The sequence below is a fragment of the Lupinus angustifolius genome, chromosome LG11 (genome assembly GCF_001865875.1).
Source record: "Lupinus angustifolius cultivar Tanjil chromosome LG11, LupAngTanjil_v1.0, whole genome shotgun sequence".
Classification (NCBI taxonomy): domain Eukaryota; kingdom Viridiplantae; phylum Streptophyta; class Magnoliopsida; order Fabales; family Fabaceae; genus Lupinus; species Lupinus angustifolius.
Genome location: NC_032019.1, coordinates 1,809,422 through 1,826,510, shown reverse-complemented (window position 1 = coordinate 1,826,510; position 17,089 = coordinate 1,809,422). Strand labels below are relative to the sequence as shown.

General features: G+C 32.7%; 3 protein-coding genes and 1 long non-coding RNA gene across 6 annotated transcripts; 1 reads left to right on the top strand and 3 right to left on the bottom strand.

Moving 5' to 3' along the window:
• Positions 3,125-5,161, bottom strand: LOC109360521 (thaumatin-like protein). Its single transcript, XM_019605482.1, has 2 exons — positions 4,808-5,161; positions 3,125-4,128 (listed from the first exon to the last, which is right to left on the bottom strand). The coding sequence occupies exons 1-2, from the start codon at positions 4,869-4,871 to the stop codon at positions 3,452-3,454; spliced, it is 741 nt and encodes a 246-aa protein (XP_019461027.1). The 5' UTR covers positions 4,872-5,161; the 3' UTR covers positions 3,125-3,451.
• On the bottom strand, positions 6,046-9,448 carry LOC109360518 (ribulose bisphosphate carboxylase/oxygenase activase, chloroplastic). Its single transcript, XM_019605478.1, has 7 exons — positions 9,297-9,448; positions 8,489-8,811; positions 8,285-8,390; positions 8,107-8,192; positions 7,062-7,534; positions 6,594-6,875; positions 6,046-6,344 (listed from the first exon to the last, which is right to left on the bottom strand). The coding sequence occupies exons 1-7, from the start codon at positions 9,339-9,341 to the stop codon at positions 6,229-6,231; spliced, it is 1,431 nt and encodes a 476-aa protein (XP_019461023.1). The 5' UTR covers positions 9,342-9,448; the 3' UTR covers positions 6,046-6,228.
• On the top strand, positions 7,541-14,181 carry LOC109360522. Its single transcript, XR_002109179.1, has 3 exons — positions 7,541-7,672; positions 7,791-8,094; positions 14,171-14,181. It is a non-coding gene; the product is annotated as an uncharacterized LOC109360522 (long non-coding RNA).
• Positions 11,757-13,537, bottom strand: LOC109360519 (AT-hook motif nuclear-localized protein 15-like). Of its 3 annotated transcripts, none has more exons than XM_019605481.1 (2): positions 13,198-13,537; positions 11,757-12,878 (listed from the first exon to the last, which is right to left on the bottom strand). In XM_019605481.1, the coding sequence occupies exon 2, from the start codon at positions 12,807-12,809 to the stop codon at positions 11,997-11,999; it is 813 nt and encodes a 270-aa protein (XP_019461026.1). In that variant the 5' UTR covers positions 12,810-12,878; positions 13,198-13,537; the 3' UTR covers positions 11,757-11,996. The 3 variants fall into 3 exon arrangements, with proteins under 3 accessions (XP_019461026.1, XP_019461025.1, XP_019461024.1); XM_019605480.1 differs by having other exon boundaries at positions 13,170-13,536; XM_019605479.1 differs by having other exon boundaries at positions 11,758-13,536.

The window sequence follows — 17,089 nt, the reverse complement described above, 5'->3', positions numbered from 1 at the left end:
ATGCTTCACATTTTAGGGTAATTCTTTGATGATACCTTATGAGTTTTGTAATTCCATGCTCCCTCTTTTGGTAACATTTGTTTGGTTTATAAAAGAAAAGTTGGGGCAAGAAAGTTGAAAGGAGAAAATAAGTAGAAAATGTAATGGTTTTTTTAGTTATTTGATATGATAGAAAATGAAAAGAAAGTAAAGAGAAAATAATATAATAATTATTAATAATGACCTTTTTTGTACTATTAAGCGTATTCTATCATCCTATGACTAAAGAACTAATTATTTTGAGGGTGTATGACTGTTCATTCCAATAAGTATCACTCAAATGAATCAAATTATTGATCATTTGATTTTTCTAAAAATCTAATGAGACCTTATATCACTAAATCAACTTATTATTGATTATTAGTAATGACACATTAATATGCATGCATTGATTTGTTTCTTTAAAATTTTAGGAAATTAATAATATTTATAAATATGACTAACACAAAAATTTTGTGTGAATTTTTTAAATGCATAAGAGTTAGTGACTAGAAAATCAGTTGCTAATTTTCTCTAATTGAGGTTTCCTCCTAGAGAGAAAACATATAGGCATGATGAGTTCCACCATTTTTTTAGTTTTCTTCCCTCTATTAAGTGCAACCAAACAATGAAAAATTATTTTTTTCATTCCTTTTTCATTCATTCCTTTTTCATCTCAACCAAACATAACTTTAATTTTTTAATCATTGTAATAGTCCCCATAATATTATAAGTTTTTTGCTTTTTAATATATATGACAATGCTGAATTGACCATTTTTATGTCACTTGGTCCTTTTCCATCTAACTTGACATTAGATAGAAAAACTAATAAAAAAAAGTTAGGAACTAAATTAAAAAATTATAAAAACAAATTTTAAAACGGCTAACATTTATTGAGACAAAAATATATATTTAAACCTTCTTTAGTTTTGTCAACCCATATTATTGTGTGGAAAAGTCCTAGTCAAACCAAAAACATTCACAATATTAGTGTACTAGTACTAGCTCTACAAAAGGAGATTGAGATTACCACCACTCCACCACACACAACTTAGGTTCGAAACGACTCACTGAAAAAACAATTTAGCGGGCCTTAATTAGCTCAGGCCTCATAACATGCTCTTGTTATATGGAGTGGAGGGACATGATCCTCCAATGTGGGTCTAATTATCTTTGTTCACTACTAAAAATAATAATTTAAGAGACGCGATAACTTATTTCAAGAGTAAGGTTTTTAAACTTACTTTTATTATAGTCATCAATTATATGGAAATCAATAGTTTGAATTAGTGAGTAAATCAAAATTATTAATTTTCCTTAAATTTATTGGGTAAGAAGTAAAATAAATTTAAAAATTTTACTTTTGGAATAAGAGGATTCTCATTTATTCCTCAGAGAAAACAGGCAAAATATTCAAACGTGTTTTGTGAGATTGAATTTTATCTCTGTTTTTTTTTGTTTTTCACAAACAAAATTAGATCAAATTGATACAATTGATCAACTAAGATAATTAGATCACATATACATACAACTTAGAAATAATTGTAAATATAATATTTTGACTAATATATAAAGATGAAATGTTTTATTCAATTCTCCAAATTTAAAATCTATCATCTTATATATTTCCCTAGAAAAAAAATTTATATGGAGTCTTCTTCGTTGTTGAAAATAAATGTCCTTTTTTTCATCTTGCATTCAACATGATATTCATAAAGAAGAGGAATATGAGAGTGGTGAAATCTCGTCTCTTAATTAAGTCAAGTAGCCCACAGTTATAAGTTATGTGACTAAATTCAAAAGTTAATGTTTCTATAGAATGTTGTTTTTATATCTGTTTCTCCAAATTTAACTATATACCAATGGTTAACTAAAGTCAAACTTGGTAGAAAATGTGTATATTGCTGCTCATATTCAATACAAAAGTTTAGTAGAGGAATTCAAAGTTGGTCAGAAAATAAATCACATCCCTCTAGATTTTTATCTTGTGTTAACAAATACGGTTGCTCAACACCCTCGTTGATCCTCAACTACAATTTTGCATTCAATATATATTCGGTGATGCAGAAATTCATGTTATTTCCCATTCTATTTGCCTAGTATTATGCAACTATGCTTGACTCTGAATTAGGTATGGCTTGGTTAGAAACTGAATTTGCCTTTTGAGAAAGAAGATAGTGCTATGTTTCTTTCAGTTGGTGTTGAATTATGAAGCCCATATATTCCAAAAGTTAAAAAATTAAGAGTTTAAAATCTACATAACATTAGTGTAAAGTTTTTAAAAGTTTTTTACACTGCCAGCATAAAATCGACAATTTATTTGTTTAAGAGTCAATGGTCGTTGACATATGAATGATGGAAAAAACACTTACACTATCCATATATACATATTAAATCCAAAAATTATTCATGCTGTATTTATATTTGATTCTGATACATCTGTGATGGGATGTTCAGCTACCTAACTGTTGATATGATAATACAAGCGCCTACTCTTTTTTCTTTTAATATATATCTGGCACTACTAGTGGCCTTGTCTGTATAAATGTAGACATCAGCTTATTATTCAAAGTAATAAATTGTTAGTTGTAATTGAAAACTGTACTTTTGTTAGAGTGTGGATATAATACCTACCTAGAAATAGAATCAATTTATTATGAGCTAGTTTTAAAGTTGTAAAGGGGGGGTCTGATAACTGTACAAATTTTACTAGGTGTATGAAGTTGGCTTTGCATCTGAATTGGAAAAAGGAGAAGTAATTTAAGTTAGATTGACATCAGTTACAGTAACCGGACATGGAAATTAGGAGAGTGTTTAGTCTTGTAATTATGTGTTGTTCTGACTATAATAAGTGCCTAAACATACTAGAGTTGTTTCAGTCCATTCAATACTAGAGTTGAGAAACATCCAACATCTTGTTATTATTTTACATAACTAGAACTAGAAAGATTCATCTTCAAAAAAAATTTCTATAGAGTATCTTGAAATGTTTTTATTATCACCTCAAAATACAATATTAGTGTAGGATACTGAGTTTGATGTATGGTTAGATATTGTCATATATCGTATGAAATATTAAAATGAATATACCTTATATAAATATGAGTAAGATATCATCTAAATGTCTCATTCTAAGTATTCAAATAACAGAACTCAAGTATCTTTACTCATAGTTGGAAGGATAGAGATTTGTCTCTTTATTTCCTCACACAAACAGAAAAGATAATTCCAAATGTCCCACTCCTTTGGATTTCCAATCTTGCAAATTGCTAGAACTAAAAGAAAACAGAATCACAAGAATGATACTGCTCAATAACAAATATCACTAAAACAAGAGAATCACAAGAATGATACTGAATAACAAATATCCCTAAATGAAATACACCCCTTCATGAGTCACAAATGGCCAAGGTAACCTACCAATAAGGCCAATCATTTAGGGGGACAAAAAGTAATGACATAACGAGGTGCTTTGCAAGTTTTAAGCCCTTCTGAATCATCATAAGCATAGCTATAAGCCTGAGGGCAATTAGTCTTAAACAAACGAGCAAACTCACTTGGTTTGCAACTTTTTGGGCTAGCAAACTCCCCAGTACAGCAATACCTATCTGATTTTTTAGCCAAACAAGCACTCTTGCACCCAACCACCTTCCCTTGCCTTTGCACAACAAGTGCAGAAGGGCAATAAATATTCAAGTTAGTCTCACATGATGCAACACCACAACCTACACAACCACCCACAGGCTTCATTGACACTGGGAGATTAAACCCATCAACCAAACTAACATCATAGAAATGCAATGGTGATTGAGGTGTTCCAAGGGTCATTTCAACAAGGGTAGCTGGTGGGACTCCACCAATTCCTTGGCATTTTAAAAGGCCTCCACAATCACCTGTTTCACATGACCCTTTTCCTGTTTTGTTGTCAAAGCAACACCCTTGTCTGCCCCAGATTCTACCTGACCAACCTTCAGGAACTTCCACGACCGTCTCTTCGCCGCTGCAGAGGTGGAAGCCACCATTTTTTGGAGATGGGTGCCCTGCACTGCCTAGGACTCCTGGCCACACGCTCTCTTTGCAGTTGTTTACCATTATTAGTTGAGTCCCATCTGCAACAAAAGGCAAATGAAAATTCTTGCTATACAACATCAACAATTGAAATCAGTGTATCAGATTGTGCACCGCAATACATGATGCCGCCACAATATTGCAGTTTCGGTGACCACCGCAAACACATCACACCGCAATTGTAGTGTGATACCGATTCACAGTAATGCAACTACAACATCCCACAACGCAACCACATCAGACCGCATCGGGCCGCATTTGGACCGCATTGATGTCAAAAATGTATTTTTACTCACAAAAAACATCACACCCCAACAGCCGTAATCCGCATCGCAACAGCCACAATCACAACAACCACAATCACAATTTAAAACACTATTTGAAATACTTGTCACATCACAATTTAGGTGCACAAAATAAACCATTGTAATCATACAAAATAAAATGTACACTAATTTGGTGTGTTAGATGATATATACATAATTCTGTCATTTATCACGTAAAGTTAATATAAGAAGCGACAAATTGTATATCCCAGTGAACCACATAACCATACCACGTACTAGGTAACTATGAGTTATACCAATCACATTATTAATGGCAATGACACATGTTTTCAAGAATCTCAGCACTGAACTACCAACCATAAAACAAAGAAGATGAAATGCATGAAGCATGTTGTTACATATGTTATTAAGGAGAGTGGATTAAGAAGAGTACCTGAGAGGGAGAATGAGAGTAGAGTGCATAGGAAAATGAAGAGATGCAAGGAATGAGTAGACATTGTAGTTTGTAATGCAGAACAGTTTTGTGGTCTTTGGTATTTGTAGGAGACGATAATGCATATGATGGAAGAGAAGTGGGAGAAGGTGTGTTCTTCCACTAGGGGTAGTGGTTTCCTCTTTTAGTCTTTTTTATCCATTTTCAACTTTCTAGAACAGTGTCTTCTTTTAAAAACGGTTTCCTAAACAAGGGGCTATGATTTTTGAACGGTTACTTCCAACGTCCTACTACAACCCCTCTTCTTTTTACTCTTCTCTCTTTATTATTTCAATATCCTAAGTTTATGTCTTTAACTTTTTGGCACGTCATATAAGGATCCATTTATTGTTCATGGTACAACATGTCATCTATATTTGCAACAACAACAAAAGCATCTCAGTTTGATTATAATTTATGAGTGTTCCTTGTAGGATCTTCACTTGTAAAATTGTTAATAGGATATTCAAGTTCTGCTTTATACTTTTATCTAATGAAAATAACAATAATGATATAATATAGGTTGATGATCCTTGATCAAGGCCTTAAGAAGTTTACTATGATCAATTAAAAAAAATGTAAACCTTAGAAAATTTTAATTTATCAAAGCTTCACTAAAAAAGTAAGACATTCGCTCCCCATTATAACATTTTTTTTGGAAGTGTGCAACAATTTTATGTGTCTATTGGGCTGCTTGTTTAATTTGGGAGCACATCTGCTATGCCACAAGTTGTGTCACTACATGTGTTACTAGCCTGTTATTGCTTGAAAAAATTTATTTAAGTTAAAAAATTAATAGTTAATTATGTACCCGTTTAATTTAAATCAATAATATAGTTTTCTGTTGAACTATTAGCATGATCTTGATTTCTGGGTTGGAGGATTCTAAAGATAAACTCAATGGACGTGAAATATTAAGGTCGATTATTAGAGATATAATAAAGTGATTCATGATCCTTTGTTCAAAAAAAATACTGTGATTACCTATTCCTTTATAAGTTATATGAAACTTGCTTTGCTGAGAAACTGAAATCTTTTTGCCATACTAATGGATAATCTTTAGGGCAGTTTATGAATGCAACATTATTTTTGGATGAATAAAAGTTTAGGATGGAAAAGGCTCCTTATCATAAGATTATGATAGACCAAAAACCTCAATGTCTAATTGATAATAGGATTACAAAACGTTTACTTAATAATGGAGAACCCAAGAATTGAACACAAAAGATACAAATGTCATGAGTGGAAGGTAGACACAAGACAAAGGACCAAATCCATTAAACATTGTTCACAACATAACTCAAAATTATAGAGGATGAACAATATAACAAACTTATTCAGTTATCTCTCATCTTAACATCTTCTCCTTTCACCTGATATGCTTAGAATGTGTATAAGCAGGATCCATCATCACTTCTAGCAGTAGGGTCGAAGTTTTCAGCATTTGGATCAGTACAACCTTCGGGTACAGGAATATTTATTTGCTGTGCTGCCTTGCCTGCACAAAAGTTAATGAAACAAGCAAAAAAATTAGAACAAGTTTTATTTGATCCGAATATAAAAAAAAAATAAGGCTTGAGGCTCCCATTTTGAATCCGTGACCTCTTAGCCACTAAGCAGCAACTTATCGTTGCGTTGAGTCTCACCTTCTTATTTGATCGAAGTATAATTAAGTTAAATTTTGATCTAGTAACAGTATTATCATTCAATTAAATTAAACTGTTTTGCTAAAGATAAATGGTCCAACCATAGAAAGATCCTCTCTTGATAGAATCTTGGTTAGCATCACCAAGAGCAGCCTCATTCAAGTACTTGTCTGCAAGTTGGACTCTCTTCACATTCTCTTGCTCTTGGACAAGCATAAAACCATACTCTAAGAGCTTTTCCACAGTTATCTTGGGCTGCTCAAAGGTTGGAGGTCCTTCCTTTGAGTTCACAAGCTTCTTTCCAATGCTGTCAACACCAACAGTACCAATCCACTTCCTCACTTCATCGTCATATACTCTGGCCCTGAGTGCACCGAAGAAATCTGCCATGATACAGTATTAGTTAGTTTTATTGTTCTACTTCTAGTTCCTTTCTCAGACAACCAAATCCTAAGGAACATTTTCAGGGGTGACAACATTTCGTGGCCTAAAGCTAAATTGTAAAACGTGGGTCACTTTGTAGATTTGGTGGCAAATTTTGGTACTACTTTATAAGAATGTGAACATACCAATGGATTGACCAGGGAAGGTGTCAACAATCTTGACAACATCCTCTTTCGGAACATTGTCACTGCGGAAAATTCCTATGCACACACCAATGCGATCTTCCCTGGTAGGTGCCCAGTAGAACTTCTCCATACGTCCGTCACGGATGAGAGGAGCGTACAATGTTGAGAAATCGTTACCAGTGACAATGATAGGCACACGCGGGTTATCCTCCTTGTTGTACATACCAGGAAGCTGCACATTTGTTGGATTATCAGCAATGTTCATGAGTGTAGCATTCACCATCTGGTTGTTCACAGTGTATTGTGTGGTTCCACCCATACGACCGGCTCCTGCATCAAGATCATTGATGAAGAGGGCACACATCTTTCCCTTCCTTATTATATCTGCAGCTTCACGGTATCTTTGCCTTATCAATTTTGCAGGCTCTCCTGCATTTCCACTTTCCAACTCTCCAGCACTCATCATGATAGGGCTGTAATGTAATCACAACATCATAGCGACTAGAAAGTTAGGAGCAATACATATAATCAACGAAGACATCAAATTTGAAGAAGCCTGTGAACACTAGTGCTTGGTAGGAACTTCAGAACATGATGGAACAGAGAATATGGTTGTTATTTATTTGTTTGACACTGATGTATTCTGTGAACATAAAAGAACAGGACAAAAGTTTGAAAGTACAACATTTTGGTTCAAACAGAAGGTGTGGAGTAGAACAAAAGAGATAGAAAAAATATCATTTGTGTCATGTTCCATCATGTATTTTTCGTGCACCAAACTTATGTGACGTATTGAATTGAAATGCACCAAATAGACTTTTAATTTGGAATTAGTTGCTAATATATTTAACTGATGTTTTGTTTAGCAATATAGTATGTCAATTATCAAGAAACAATTTTCCCATCTTACCTTGTGTTGGTAAGGATCAGATAATCAGACTCTTAAGTATTAACCACTTTGTCATAGACATAGACGATGAATTGTATCAACAGCAAGCTATTATAAAAAAGCTCATGAATAGTTTTATGTGTAGTAACAACTCACTTGATTCCCATCTTGGCGAAGACAAGCTCACATTGGAAGGATTTTCCTTGACCTTTCCCACCCCAGACACCAAGAATGAGAGGAACCTATAAAAATAATGAAAACATTAAACGTGTCTCCATATTTTATTTAAGTGTAAGAACATTTTATGCAGGAACCATATAATCAAATTCCATGCCTTGATGTTGGGCAGTGTCATGAAGTTCTTGGTGATGTGAACAACAAGCTTGTCCATAAAAGCAGGAGCAATGTACAAACCGCCCATGGTGTTGTCCAAGTTGTACCTGAAATACCATCATCATGTCTAAATTTAAATCCAAAATAGTTTTCAAGTGATAAGCAAACACTATATTGTGTTGAATTGCTAGTATATCCCACTCACTCTCTAAGGCCAGTACTAATGTACTCATAGGAGTTCATGACTGCATAGTGAGTACCAGCATCGGCCGGAGCTTGGAAAAGGGAATCAACCATACCCTTCCCCCTTGTTATGTCTTGCTGATCATCTGAAATATCATAGGCAAGACCCTTCCATCTATCTTGGTCGGTCTGCTTTTTCGGGTCAATCTCTTCTACAGCAACAACTTTGAAGCTACCAGAGGAAACCTTGGTGTCTGGGAGCCTTGAGGTAACCTTCTTCAAGTTGCTTCCGAAGAAGGCTGAACTAGGAACTGAAGCTCCAGCTCCAGAACCATTCAAGGTCAGCTGCAATATCATAGTAGCTATTCTTTAAGACTATTCTAACAATCTTTTAAAGTTCACTCACTTATCACATGCTTCCAATTCCCAAACCAGTTTATTATACTTCAAGTGGGAAACATCACATTCTTTTGTTATTTGGTATCTATGCATGGTAATAAGTTTTTCTAAAATGAGTTTGTCTCTAAATTGAATAATTATGTGTATGCACCCTTGGACTATTTTAAGGGTTGATATGTCTATCTAATATCAGATCAAAATGGATACCTCTATATATTAACTAAAAAATTACAATACATACTACCAAATTTCTAACTTATAGTGAGTATGGTATCAATATTTTTACTGGTTTTTAAAGGTTTATCAAACTTATAGTTATAGTTAGTGACCCAGGAAAAGTTGCTATTAACATGCATATGATTAAATGAGAAGAGAACTTAAGGATATGAATAATTAATTAAAATTGTAAAAAAGTTGGAAAAGCACTGTACTAGAGTAACATTGACAGCTCCAACAGTGGATAATGAAGCAGCCATAACTGAGTAGTACTTGGAATGCAGAGAGGAGAAGTGATGCAATCAAGCACAGAGAAAGGTTTCTTTTGAGGAGAGCAAAAGTAACCAGAGGGAAGGACTTATATTAGTGGCTGAATTGAGTGTACATATAATCATATCCACAAAGGTTGGTACTTGGTAACAACATCCACACATTGATGATTGCTTGGCTGCCACGTGGCAACTATATATATATATATATATATAGTTTAAAATCTATGCATAGTCAGGGTAAAAGTGTCGGCATATTATCTATCTACCATTGATTTGTATTATTTTATTTTAAAGTCAATAATAATTAACATATAAATGGTGAATGATTTCCTAACTGGGTTAAAAACTACTGCCATATATATATTAAATCCATTTGTATGTATATGTATATATATCCTAGAAGATTCTAGTCTCCCTTGAATGACAAAAAAAGATGTTTGAGGCTGGCATTGAAAGCTTATCCTGATCCATCAGTAGTATTAGAGAGCATATATTATCACCACACAACACAAGCTTGGGTTAGGAGCACTCATCTCAATCAATCATTTGGCTTCTGTCTGTTTCACAACAAGAATACAAGTATTCACCTACAATATTGATTATTTCTAATGGTCAATTACACAAAAATTTAAGGTGCCACATTTTTTTAGCATATCTTACTAGTGACTCAAAAAAACCAACAGGCTCAATTTTAAGTTTTCATTTATAACTGAGATTAGGCATGCATTATAGCAGTCGAGTGGAAACTACAACATTGGTAATTTAGACCCACCACTCCTAGTTCAATGGTCAAAATTGTTATAATAAGAATATATCTAGAATAAGTATTAAGTGTTACTAGAACTAACTAATCAACTTCACATGAATAAGTGTTTTTTTGTTTTTTTTGGTGATGAACGTGAAGAAGAGTTTAACCTAGAGAGTACTGGTTATTGAACTCTTGGCTGTTTTGAGCCGCGAGAGATAGTATAATGATAGGGAACAATTAAAATTGGCTTTTTTCCTCTTATAGTAGTTACAATTATATTTATGTCTTGGTACTTTTTATCTTTTATACACATATACAAGAAAAATATCATCAATATCAAAAGGGTAATTTAGTTGTACCAAATTGGTTATACATGCATCATTGATCAAAGATAAAAGTCAAACAATTCCCATGACAGGAACGTGATTTTATCAATGGGAATGAATACAGCTAAAAACGAAAGGAAAATTAACAATTTTTTCCATAAATAATGGAAAAGGTAGAGAATATTGAGAAGAATTTTGAAATATTCGCGTGAAATTTTACATCTGGCATTCAACTACTTTGCACGCGATTATGTACTCCCTTTTTTGTAATGTAAAATTACATACCTTTTAACTTAATTAGTTAATTCTTTGGACAATAATTAACTAATTATTAAACTTAAAATAGTAATTTTTTGTTTGGGTCCATACTTAAAATGTAAATTTTACATTACAAAAATAATGCAAAAGTAACAACACTTTAATATTCTAGTGTTAACGATGTTGCAATTTATATCCATAGAATGGTGTCTATCGATATTAAAAAAAGAGGCTCGCTCGAAACAGCACCATGAAACTAGATTCACGGCTATTAAGAATGGGTCAAATTCAATTTGGAAGTGTTTGTAAAACATTTTTGGAAAGGATTTATTGGATTAAAATGTTATTTGTCCAATCCATTTCAGATAATAATGCGTAAAAAAGATAAAAATAAAAAATTTGTGATAATATTTTTTGTCAAAACTGTACAAATAACATTATTAAAGTTGTCAAGCAAGACTCTAGTCAAGTTTTTTATAACCATTATTACAGTGCAGAGTTCATATATAAGTCACTTATGCACTACTAATAGATGAGGGATATGAAACAAATTTTGACAACTCCACTAATAGATAAAACCCATCCTGGGTGAAGATTTTGCAAGTGGAGCATCATGCTCTAGTTGTTTCAAAGAATATATACTTGATATTCCTCCAATTTTAAATTCAATTTAGTCAAACGAATTCATTAGATTCTCAAAAGATACAGTGTCATAAATCAAAAGAGGATAGTATTATTATATATCTGATATGCTACCTAAACCAACTCTTGGTACCAATGCCCCTCTTTAGACTTTAGGTGCTACTTCATGTTTTGTTTTTCATATATCATGTTATTTGTTTGATAAATAAAAAGAGAAGAGAAAGGGGAAACTTTGAAGAAGAAAGAACAACTTTTCCAAATCAAGACTTCGAAGTGTCACTTTAATGACTTCTTTTAGCTCAACCACCCACTCCCAAAGTCAATATTTTGTTCGTCAAAATCTAAAGCTACCTAAATATGATAGATGGGTAAATAAGCAAGGATTGTTAAATTGAGTAAAGATTCTTCACAATAACTTAGCGGCAACAACATATTATGATTGTAAGAGTTTCCATAACAACAACAAGGATAGCAGAACTAACAACTTTAAATACTATCTGGCAAAGCAAGCAAAAATCATGTTACTGTAAATAATATCCAGCATTGCAACCAAAACTAACAGCTGTCTATAGTATAGCACTACAAATTCCACCATTCAAGGAATGCAAAATGCACACACATGTAGGGCAAAATAAAGTTAAAGAAACTATAGTATAGCACTACAAATCCTCAAAGATCAAGCTGTGGAGGTGAAGGGTGAGGTGGAGGACCCCAAAACGCATCATGCACCATTTGATTTTGACCATTTGTTGTTGGTACCAGACTTGGATTCAAATTATACACCGGCATTGGAACTTGTTGTTCAACTAAACCCTGAGACACTTGAGTTCCATCACCAGTTTCATTAACTTGTTGCTGCAATTGCACTTCCTCTTCACCTTGATCATCCTCTAGCGATAGTCTCTCATACGTAGCATTAGCAAAAGTTGCAGCTATAACCATAACGGGACCCACAGAAACCAACGGACCCCCCACGACCCCACCAACAACCTGACCTTGCCCACCGGCTAAGTAAACCGTCAAACCGGTTGCACCTGGTGGCGATGGAGCAGGCAAAAACGCTCCAGACAGAGACAAAATTTCGAATCTTCCATGAAGGGTTATAACCCCACCTGGTGCAGCCGCTTGCCTGAGAGTCACATTATTTACCACCCCGTTGCCGCTCAGCACCGAAACCCCTCGGTGGCGGCGGTTAGCGAAGGTGGCAATGCACTCAGCCACATCGTTGCCGCTGCTGATCTCCAAAACGTGGCTCCGAAGCGCGTTGGGGCTCTCTTTCGTTATCACAACTGGAGGTTTGGGCTTGTTTTTGGAGCCCGGCGGCCTGCCTCTGGGGCGGCGGCGGCGGCCTTGATCCGGCGTGCCATGGTTGTTGTTGTCGTCGCCGTAGTTGTTGTTCTCATCATCTTCAGTGCTATTGTTGTTGCTGTTGGTGCTGTTGGTTAGGGTTGGTAGATTATTATTACCGTTGTTCTTGTTCATGAATTCTTGCTCTTGTCTCGGTTTCACTCGAATCAGCTCAACTTGTTCTTCTTCAGTTTGGTTCCTCAGCTGGAGAGGTGGAGAAGAAGAGTTAGCCTCAGTTTGCTGCATAGCCACGTTCCCAGCCCACCAACTATTAGACATGATTTGTTTGAATCAAAAATTAATGATTTATATTTTCTCTCCTACTTTTCTTGATACTACTCAGATCTATGTTGCTGAACTACCTCAGTTAAAGTGATACAACCCAATACCTTATATAACCCACTTTCCTAGCTAAATGGGTTAACCTTGTGTTTGGAACTTTGCATGTAAAAGCTATCCAATTGAGACTTTGACACAAAACCCACTTTCACACACCTGAAAAAAGGGGTAAAGTATTCAATACCAAACTGGAGAAATTAAACCGCCTTGCAGATCAGAGTTCACATGAAAAAATACCCGTTCATTTCTTGGAACTAGGATGAACGTTTTTATGGGAGTTTACAAGGCTCGCAGTTTTTTTTGCTGAACCTGGTGTTAGTACCAATGTGTATGAGGGATAAAGGGACGTTGCACAAAGGATGCAACCGTTTCAGGATGATTTTCCTCCTTGTATTGCTCTGTATGTATCAGTGACGCGGATAGAGGTTATCTATAACAGTGTGGGTAGGTTCAGTTTTGTTGGTCTCCCCAATAAGCGATTCTGTGTGTTGTGTTCAAAGTTTTCAACTTCCCAAAGTATGATGCTTTGTGCCAAATACACATCACATGTATCAAATATTCTATTTCATATTTTAAGTGAATTAGAATGTTTTATTTTATTATTTTTTTTTCTTTAAAATTTTTTATTTTATTCATATGTTAATATATAATTAGTTTGATATAGAGAATGGGAGAATAATATTAGAAACAGGTGATCCCCATCCTGCAACTAAGCTATACATTCATTCAATTCATATCTATGGATCAGGTTCATTAGTGCAAAAGGTTATCATTATTCTACACTATGCAAGGGAAGAAAACGAGTGCGTTCAATTTTTGTTACCTTTGAAACTACTGTTTTGCCCTTATGAATGATTAACTTTTATATAAATTTGATGGCTTTCAAGTTTAAGAGAAGAGTGTAATATTAGTATAAATTACATTATTTAGAGTCAAGGAATATTAAGTATGAATAATAAATAATGTCATCTACAATTTGTATTAAACAATTATTGACTTTCTTAAATGTATCTATATAAGTAATATTAGATTATATAAGTTTGAATTTAATATCTATGCATTATCAATATAAAGAATTATATAGTCATTACATTTTTCATATTCATTTGTATTATTTTTTTGAGAATAAACAAAAATAAAACATTTAATTATGTGAGAATAGTTAATTCTTAAATAATGGGAGAATACTACATAACAGTATAATACTAGTATTCTAGCTGTGATTTTCTTCTTCTTTTGTTTGATCACCTTGCGTGCGATTTTTTTATTAGGAGATCAAACATTTTTAATAATGACACAACATGTGATCAATAATCACGTCCCACTTTATTTCTTATTAATATCAGTGTTTAAATGAATATCCAACATGCATTAAGAAAAATAAATTTGTAATAAAGTAAAATGTATTATCCGAGTTTGGAAATGGAAATGCAATTCAATAAATGAAAAGCCTGAGTGGTGCAGTGTCTCGTACTCTCGTACATGTGATTCGTCAATTCTTCCTGTGTATTTGTGTCGAGGTTGTACTTGTGTATGTCAGGTCGTACATGTGATTTTTTTTATGAACCAAAAAAACATAAATATAAAAGTAACATTTTTACTCTTTTATTTTAAATAATATGACATTTGTACTATTTTATTTGCACTGATATGACATCTCATCTTGATTAGCAGAGAAGATCATTTTTCCTCGTGGAACTCGTGGACTTTATCTGAGATGTGAGTTAAGGTGCTTTGTTGCTGGCCATACATTTATATTCCCATTAATTATGAGAGATGTTACTAATTTACTATCACTAATGACATCTCTAGATGTATTCAATGATATCAACATTTAAATTTTTTTTTTTTAATTTGAAATCTTATTTGTTTATGGTGTATATTTTAGAGAATATATAACATAATTCTTAAATTGTCCTCATAAAGAACATTATTGACATATGTCTTAGAATTGTTATAAAAAATATAATATGTAAAAAAATTACAATATAAATGTGGTGTCATTATTATTTTTACAAAATGCAACTGAGTAATAAAATTTCACATTTATGTCAACTTTATATGATTTTCAATTAGTTATAAAATATGTCATGAAACCTTATGTGAAATGTGTACGTGGGATGTAAAAGTTTGGTTGGATTTTTAATGTATTTTAGTAACCGAACTGATACAAATATATGGTTTTGTTCAACTCAATTAAACATAAATTTAATATTAGAAACTGGACCGCTATTGAATTGTTCGGTTCGGTTCCACAATTTTTAATATTTTCTATAAAAAAAATCGAAAATTTAAAATGTATTATAAGAAATATTGTTTGTAAAAAGCAAAAAACACAATTATTATTATTATAAAAAATGTGAATCATGTATAGATGAGTAAAAGAATTGAAATCATAATTGTTTGTGAGTAATATATAACAATTATGTAATTAATAGAGATAAAATCAAATTGTCATGTATATAATAATACAATACACTATTAGTAATATATATTTATTTATTACTAATATATATAACAATATAATTCACGATTAGTAATATACATAACAATTTAGTAATACGTATATCAATCAGTAGAATATATAATAGTTACATATATGACCTTACAATCACAATCAGTAACACATATAACAGTACATGTATAACAATTTATAGTATATATTAGTTTGAAACTCAATATCATAAAAATTAAAAGATGTGTTTCAAATTATCAAGACACTTGGAAACAATTTAGTAGGTAATAATATATAATACTAACATGATAACAATTTAACACTACAATTCAAATAAAATTGATAATTTAAGCCACAAAATTGGTTGAAGAATTTAAACAACAATATAATATCATTATCCAATATTTGTTTCTTTAATATGTGGTTCCAATAGTTTCTAAATTTTTAAAACCATAAACTGAACTGAACATAAATATTTACTTAAAAAAATAACCGAACTGAATCGTGAAACCGAATCGAACCATATTTTATAATTTGGTTCAGTTCCATTGATTTTGCGGTTTAAACTGGAATCGATTACACCTATATGGAAGGTGCTTGGTCATCACCTCTACAAAATTGGTTCTAATCGTAAATATTTCCTTGACATTATGAAGTGAAAAGCCTTCCAACACAGCAGAACGTGGGCTATGAGCTTGGAGAGTGGAATGGCACGAGGAGAGGTTTATGTGGCCATTTTTTGCACTTTGGCTCTACCATATATTTACCAAGGCCATGGTAAAAACTCATTTACAACCTTTAAACAAACATAGGAATGTTTTGTAATCGCCATCATGTTCCCCAAAAAAAAACACAGCCCTAAGAAAAGGAAACATGGTCAATATTTGTTCCCTTTATTCTTCATATATATAGAAGTTAAAAGGATATTTTATAACAACCTCATTAAATGCATTTAGATTCTGTTTTGTTTTGGAATCTGCATCTGTGTATAAGTTCCCTCATGTCAAAGTGAGAATGTGAGATGTTGAGCATATGCAAAGGTTTATATAATATTTGTAAACTTTGTAGGAAGAAATGTTATTTTGTATTAAATATAGCAGCATCTACCATAATTACAAAAATATAACAATAAGCACTAAATTATGAAGTTGATGTTCAGCTCATCTCCTTTTTGGGTCCAAAATTAGGAACTTTCTTTATCATATTTCATTTTTAGTTACACATTTAATGTTAAAATGTTCTTCGTTTATTTTTTATTAACTAAATTAAAGTGATATAATTCAATAAAGTTTATGATTTAGGATATACTTATTATAAAAATTATTGATGTGCAAAATTAGAAACAATAAAATTATGCACATTAATTCTCTTTCTGAAAGAAAGATCATTGTGAATTCAAAATGACACTACTCTTTATGAAAAACATGAATTTCTTATAAATAAATAGTTCTGATTCCTAGTTGTAGATATATAAGACAACATAAGAACAAATCAATTCTCCTCGTTCTATTACTGGACGAACTAAGGCTAAATTCGATATTCAATTGTAAGACCAAATAACTTATATGTTTCATCATAGATATGAAATTGAATATAAGATAAATGACATTGTATTTTGTAT

Excerpts from the sequence above, each read along its gene's own strand:
- LOC109360521 (XM_019605482.1), bottom strand. The coding sequence starts at position 4,871 with ATGTCTACTCATTCCTTGCATCTCTTCATTTTCCTATGCACTCTACTC. Across the intron at positions 4,129-4,807 it reads ACTCTCATTCTCCCTCTCAG|ATGGGACTCAACTAATAATG; the intron begins GTACTCTTCTTA and ends CTTTTGTTGCAG.
- LOC109360518 (XM_019605478.1), bottom strand. The coding sequence starts at position 9,341 with ATGGCTGCTTCATTATCCACTGTTGGAGCTGTCAATGTTACTCTA. Across the intron at positions 8,812-9,296 it reads GAGCTGTCAATGTTACTCTA|CTGACCTTGAATGGTTCTGG; the intron begins GTACAGTGCTTT and ends ATGATATTGCAG. Across the intron at positions 6,345-6,593 it reads CAAGAGAGGATCTTTCTATG|GCAAGGCAGCACAGCAAATA; the intron begins GTTGGACCATTT and ends ACTTTTGTGCAG.
- LOC109360519 (XM_019605479.1), bottom strand. The coding sequence starts at position 12,953 with ATGTCTAATAGTTGGTGGGCTGGGAACGTGGCTATGCAGCAAACTGAG.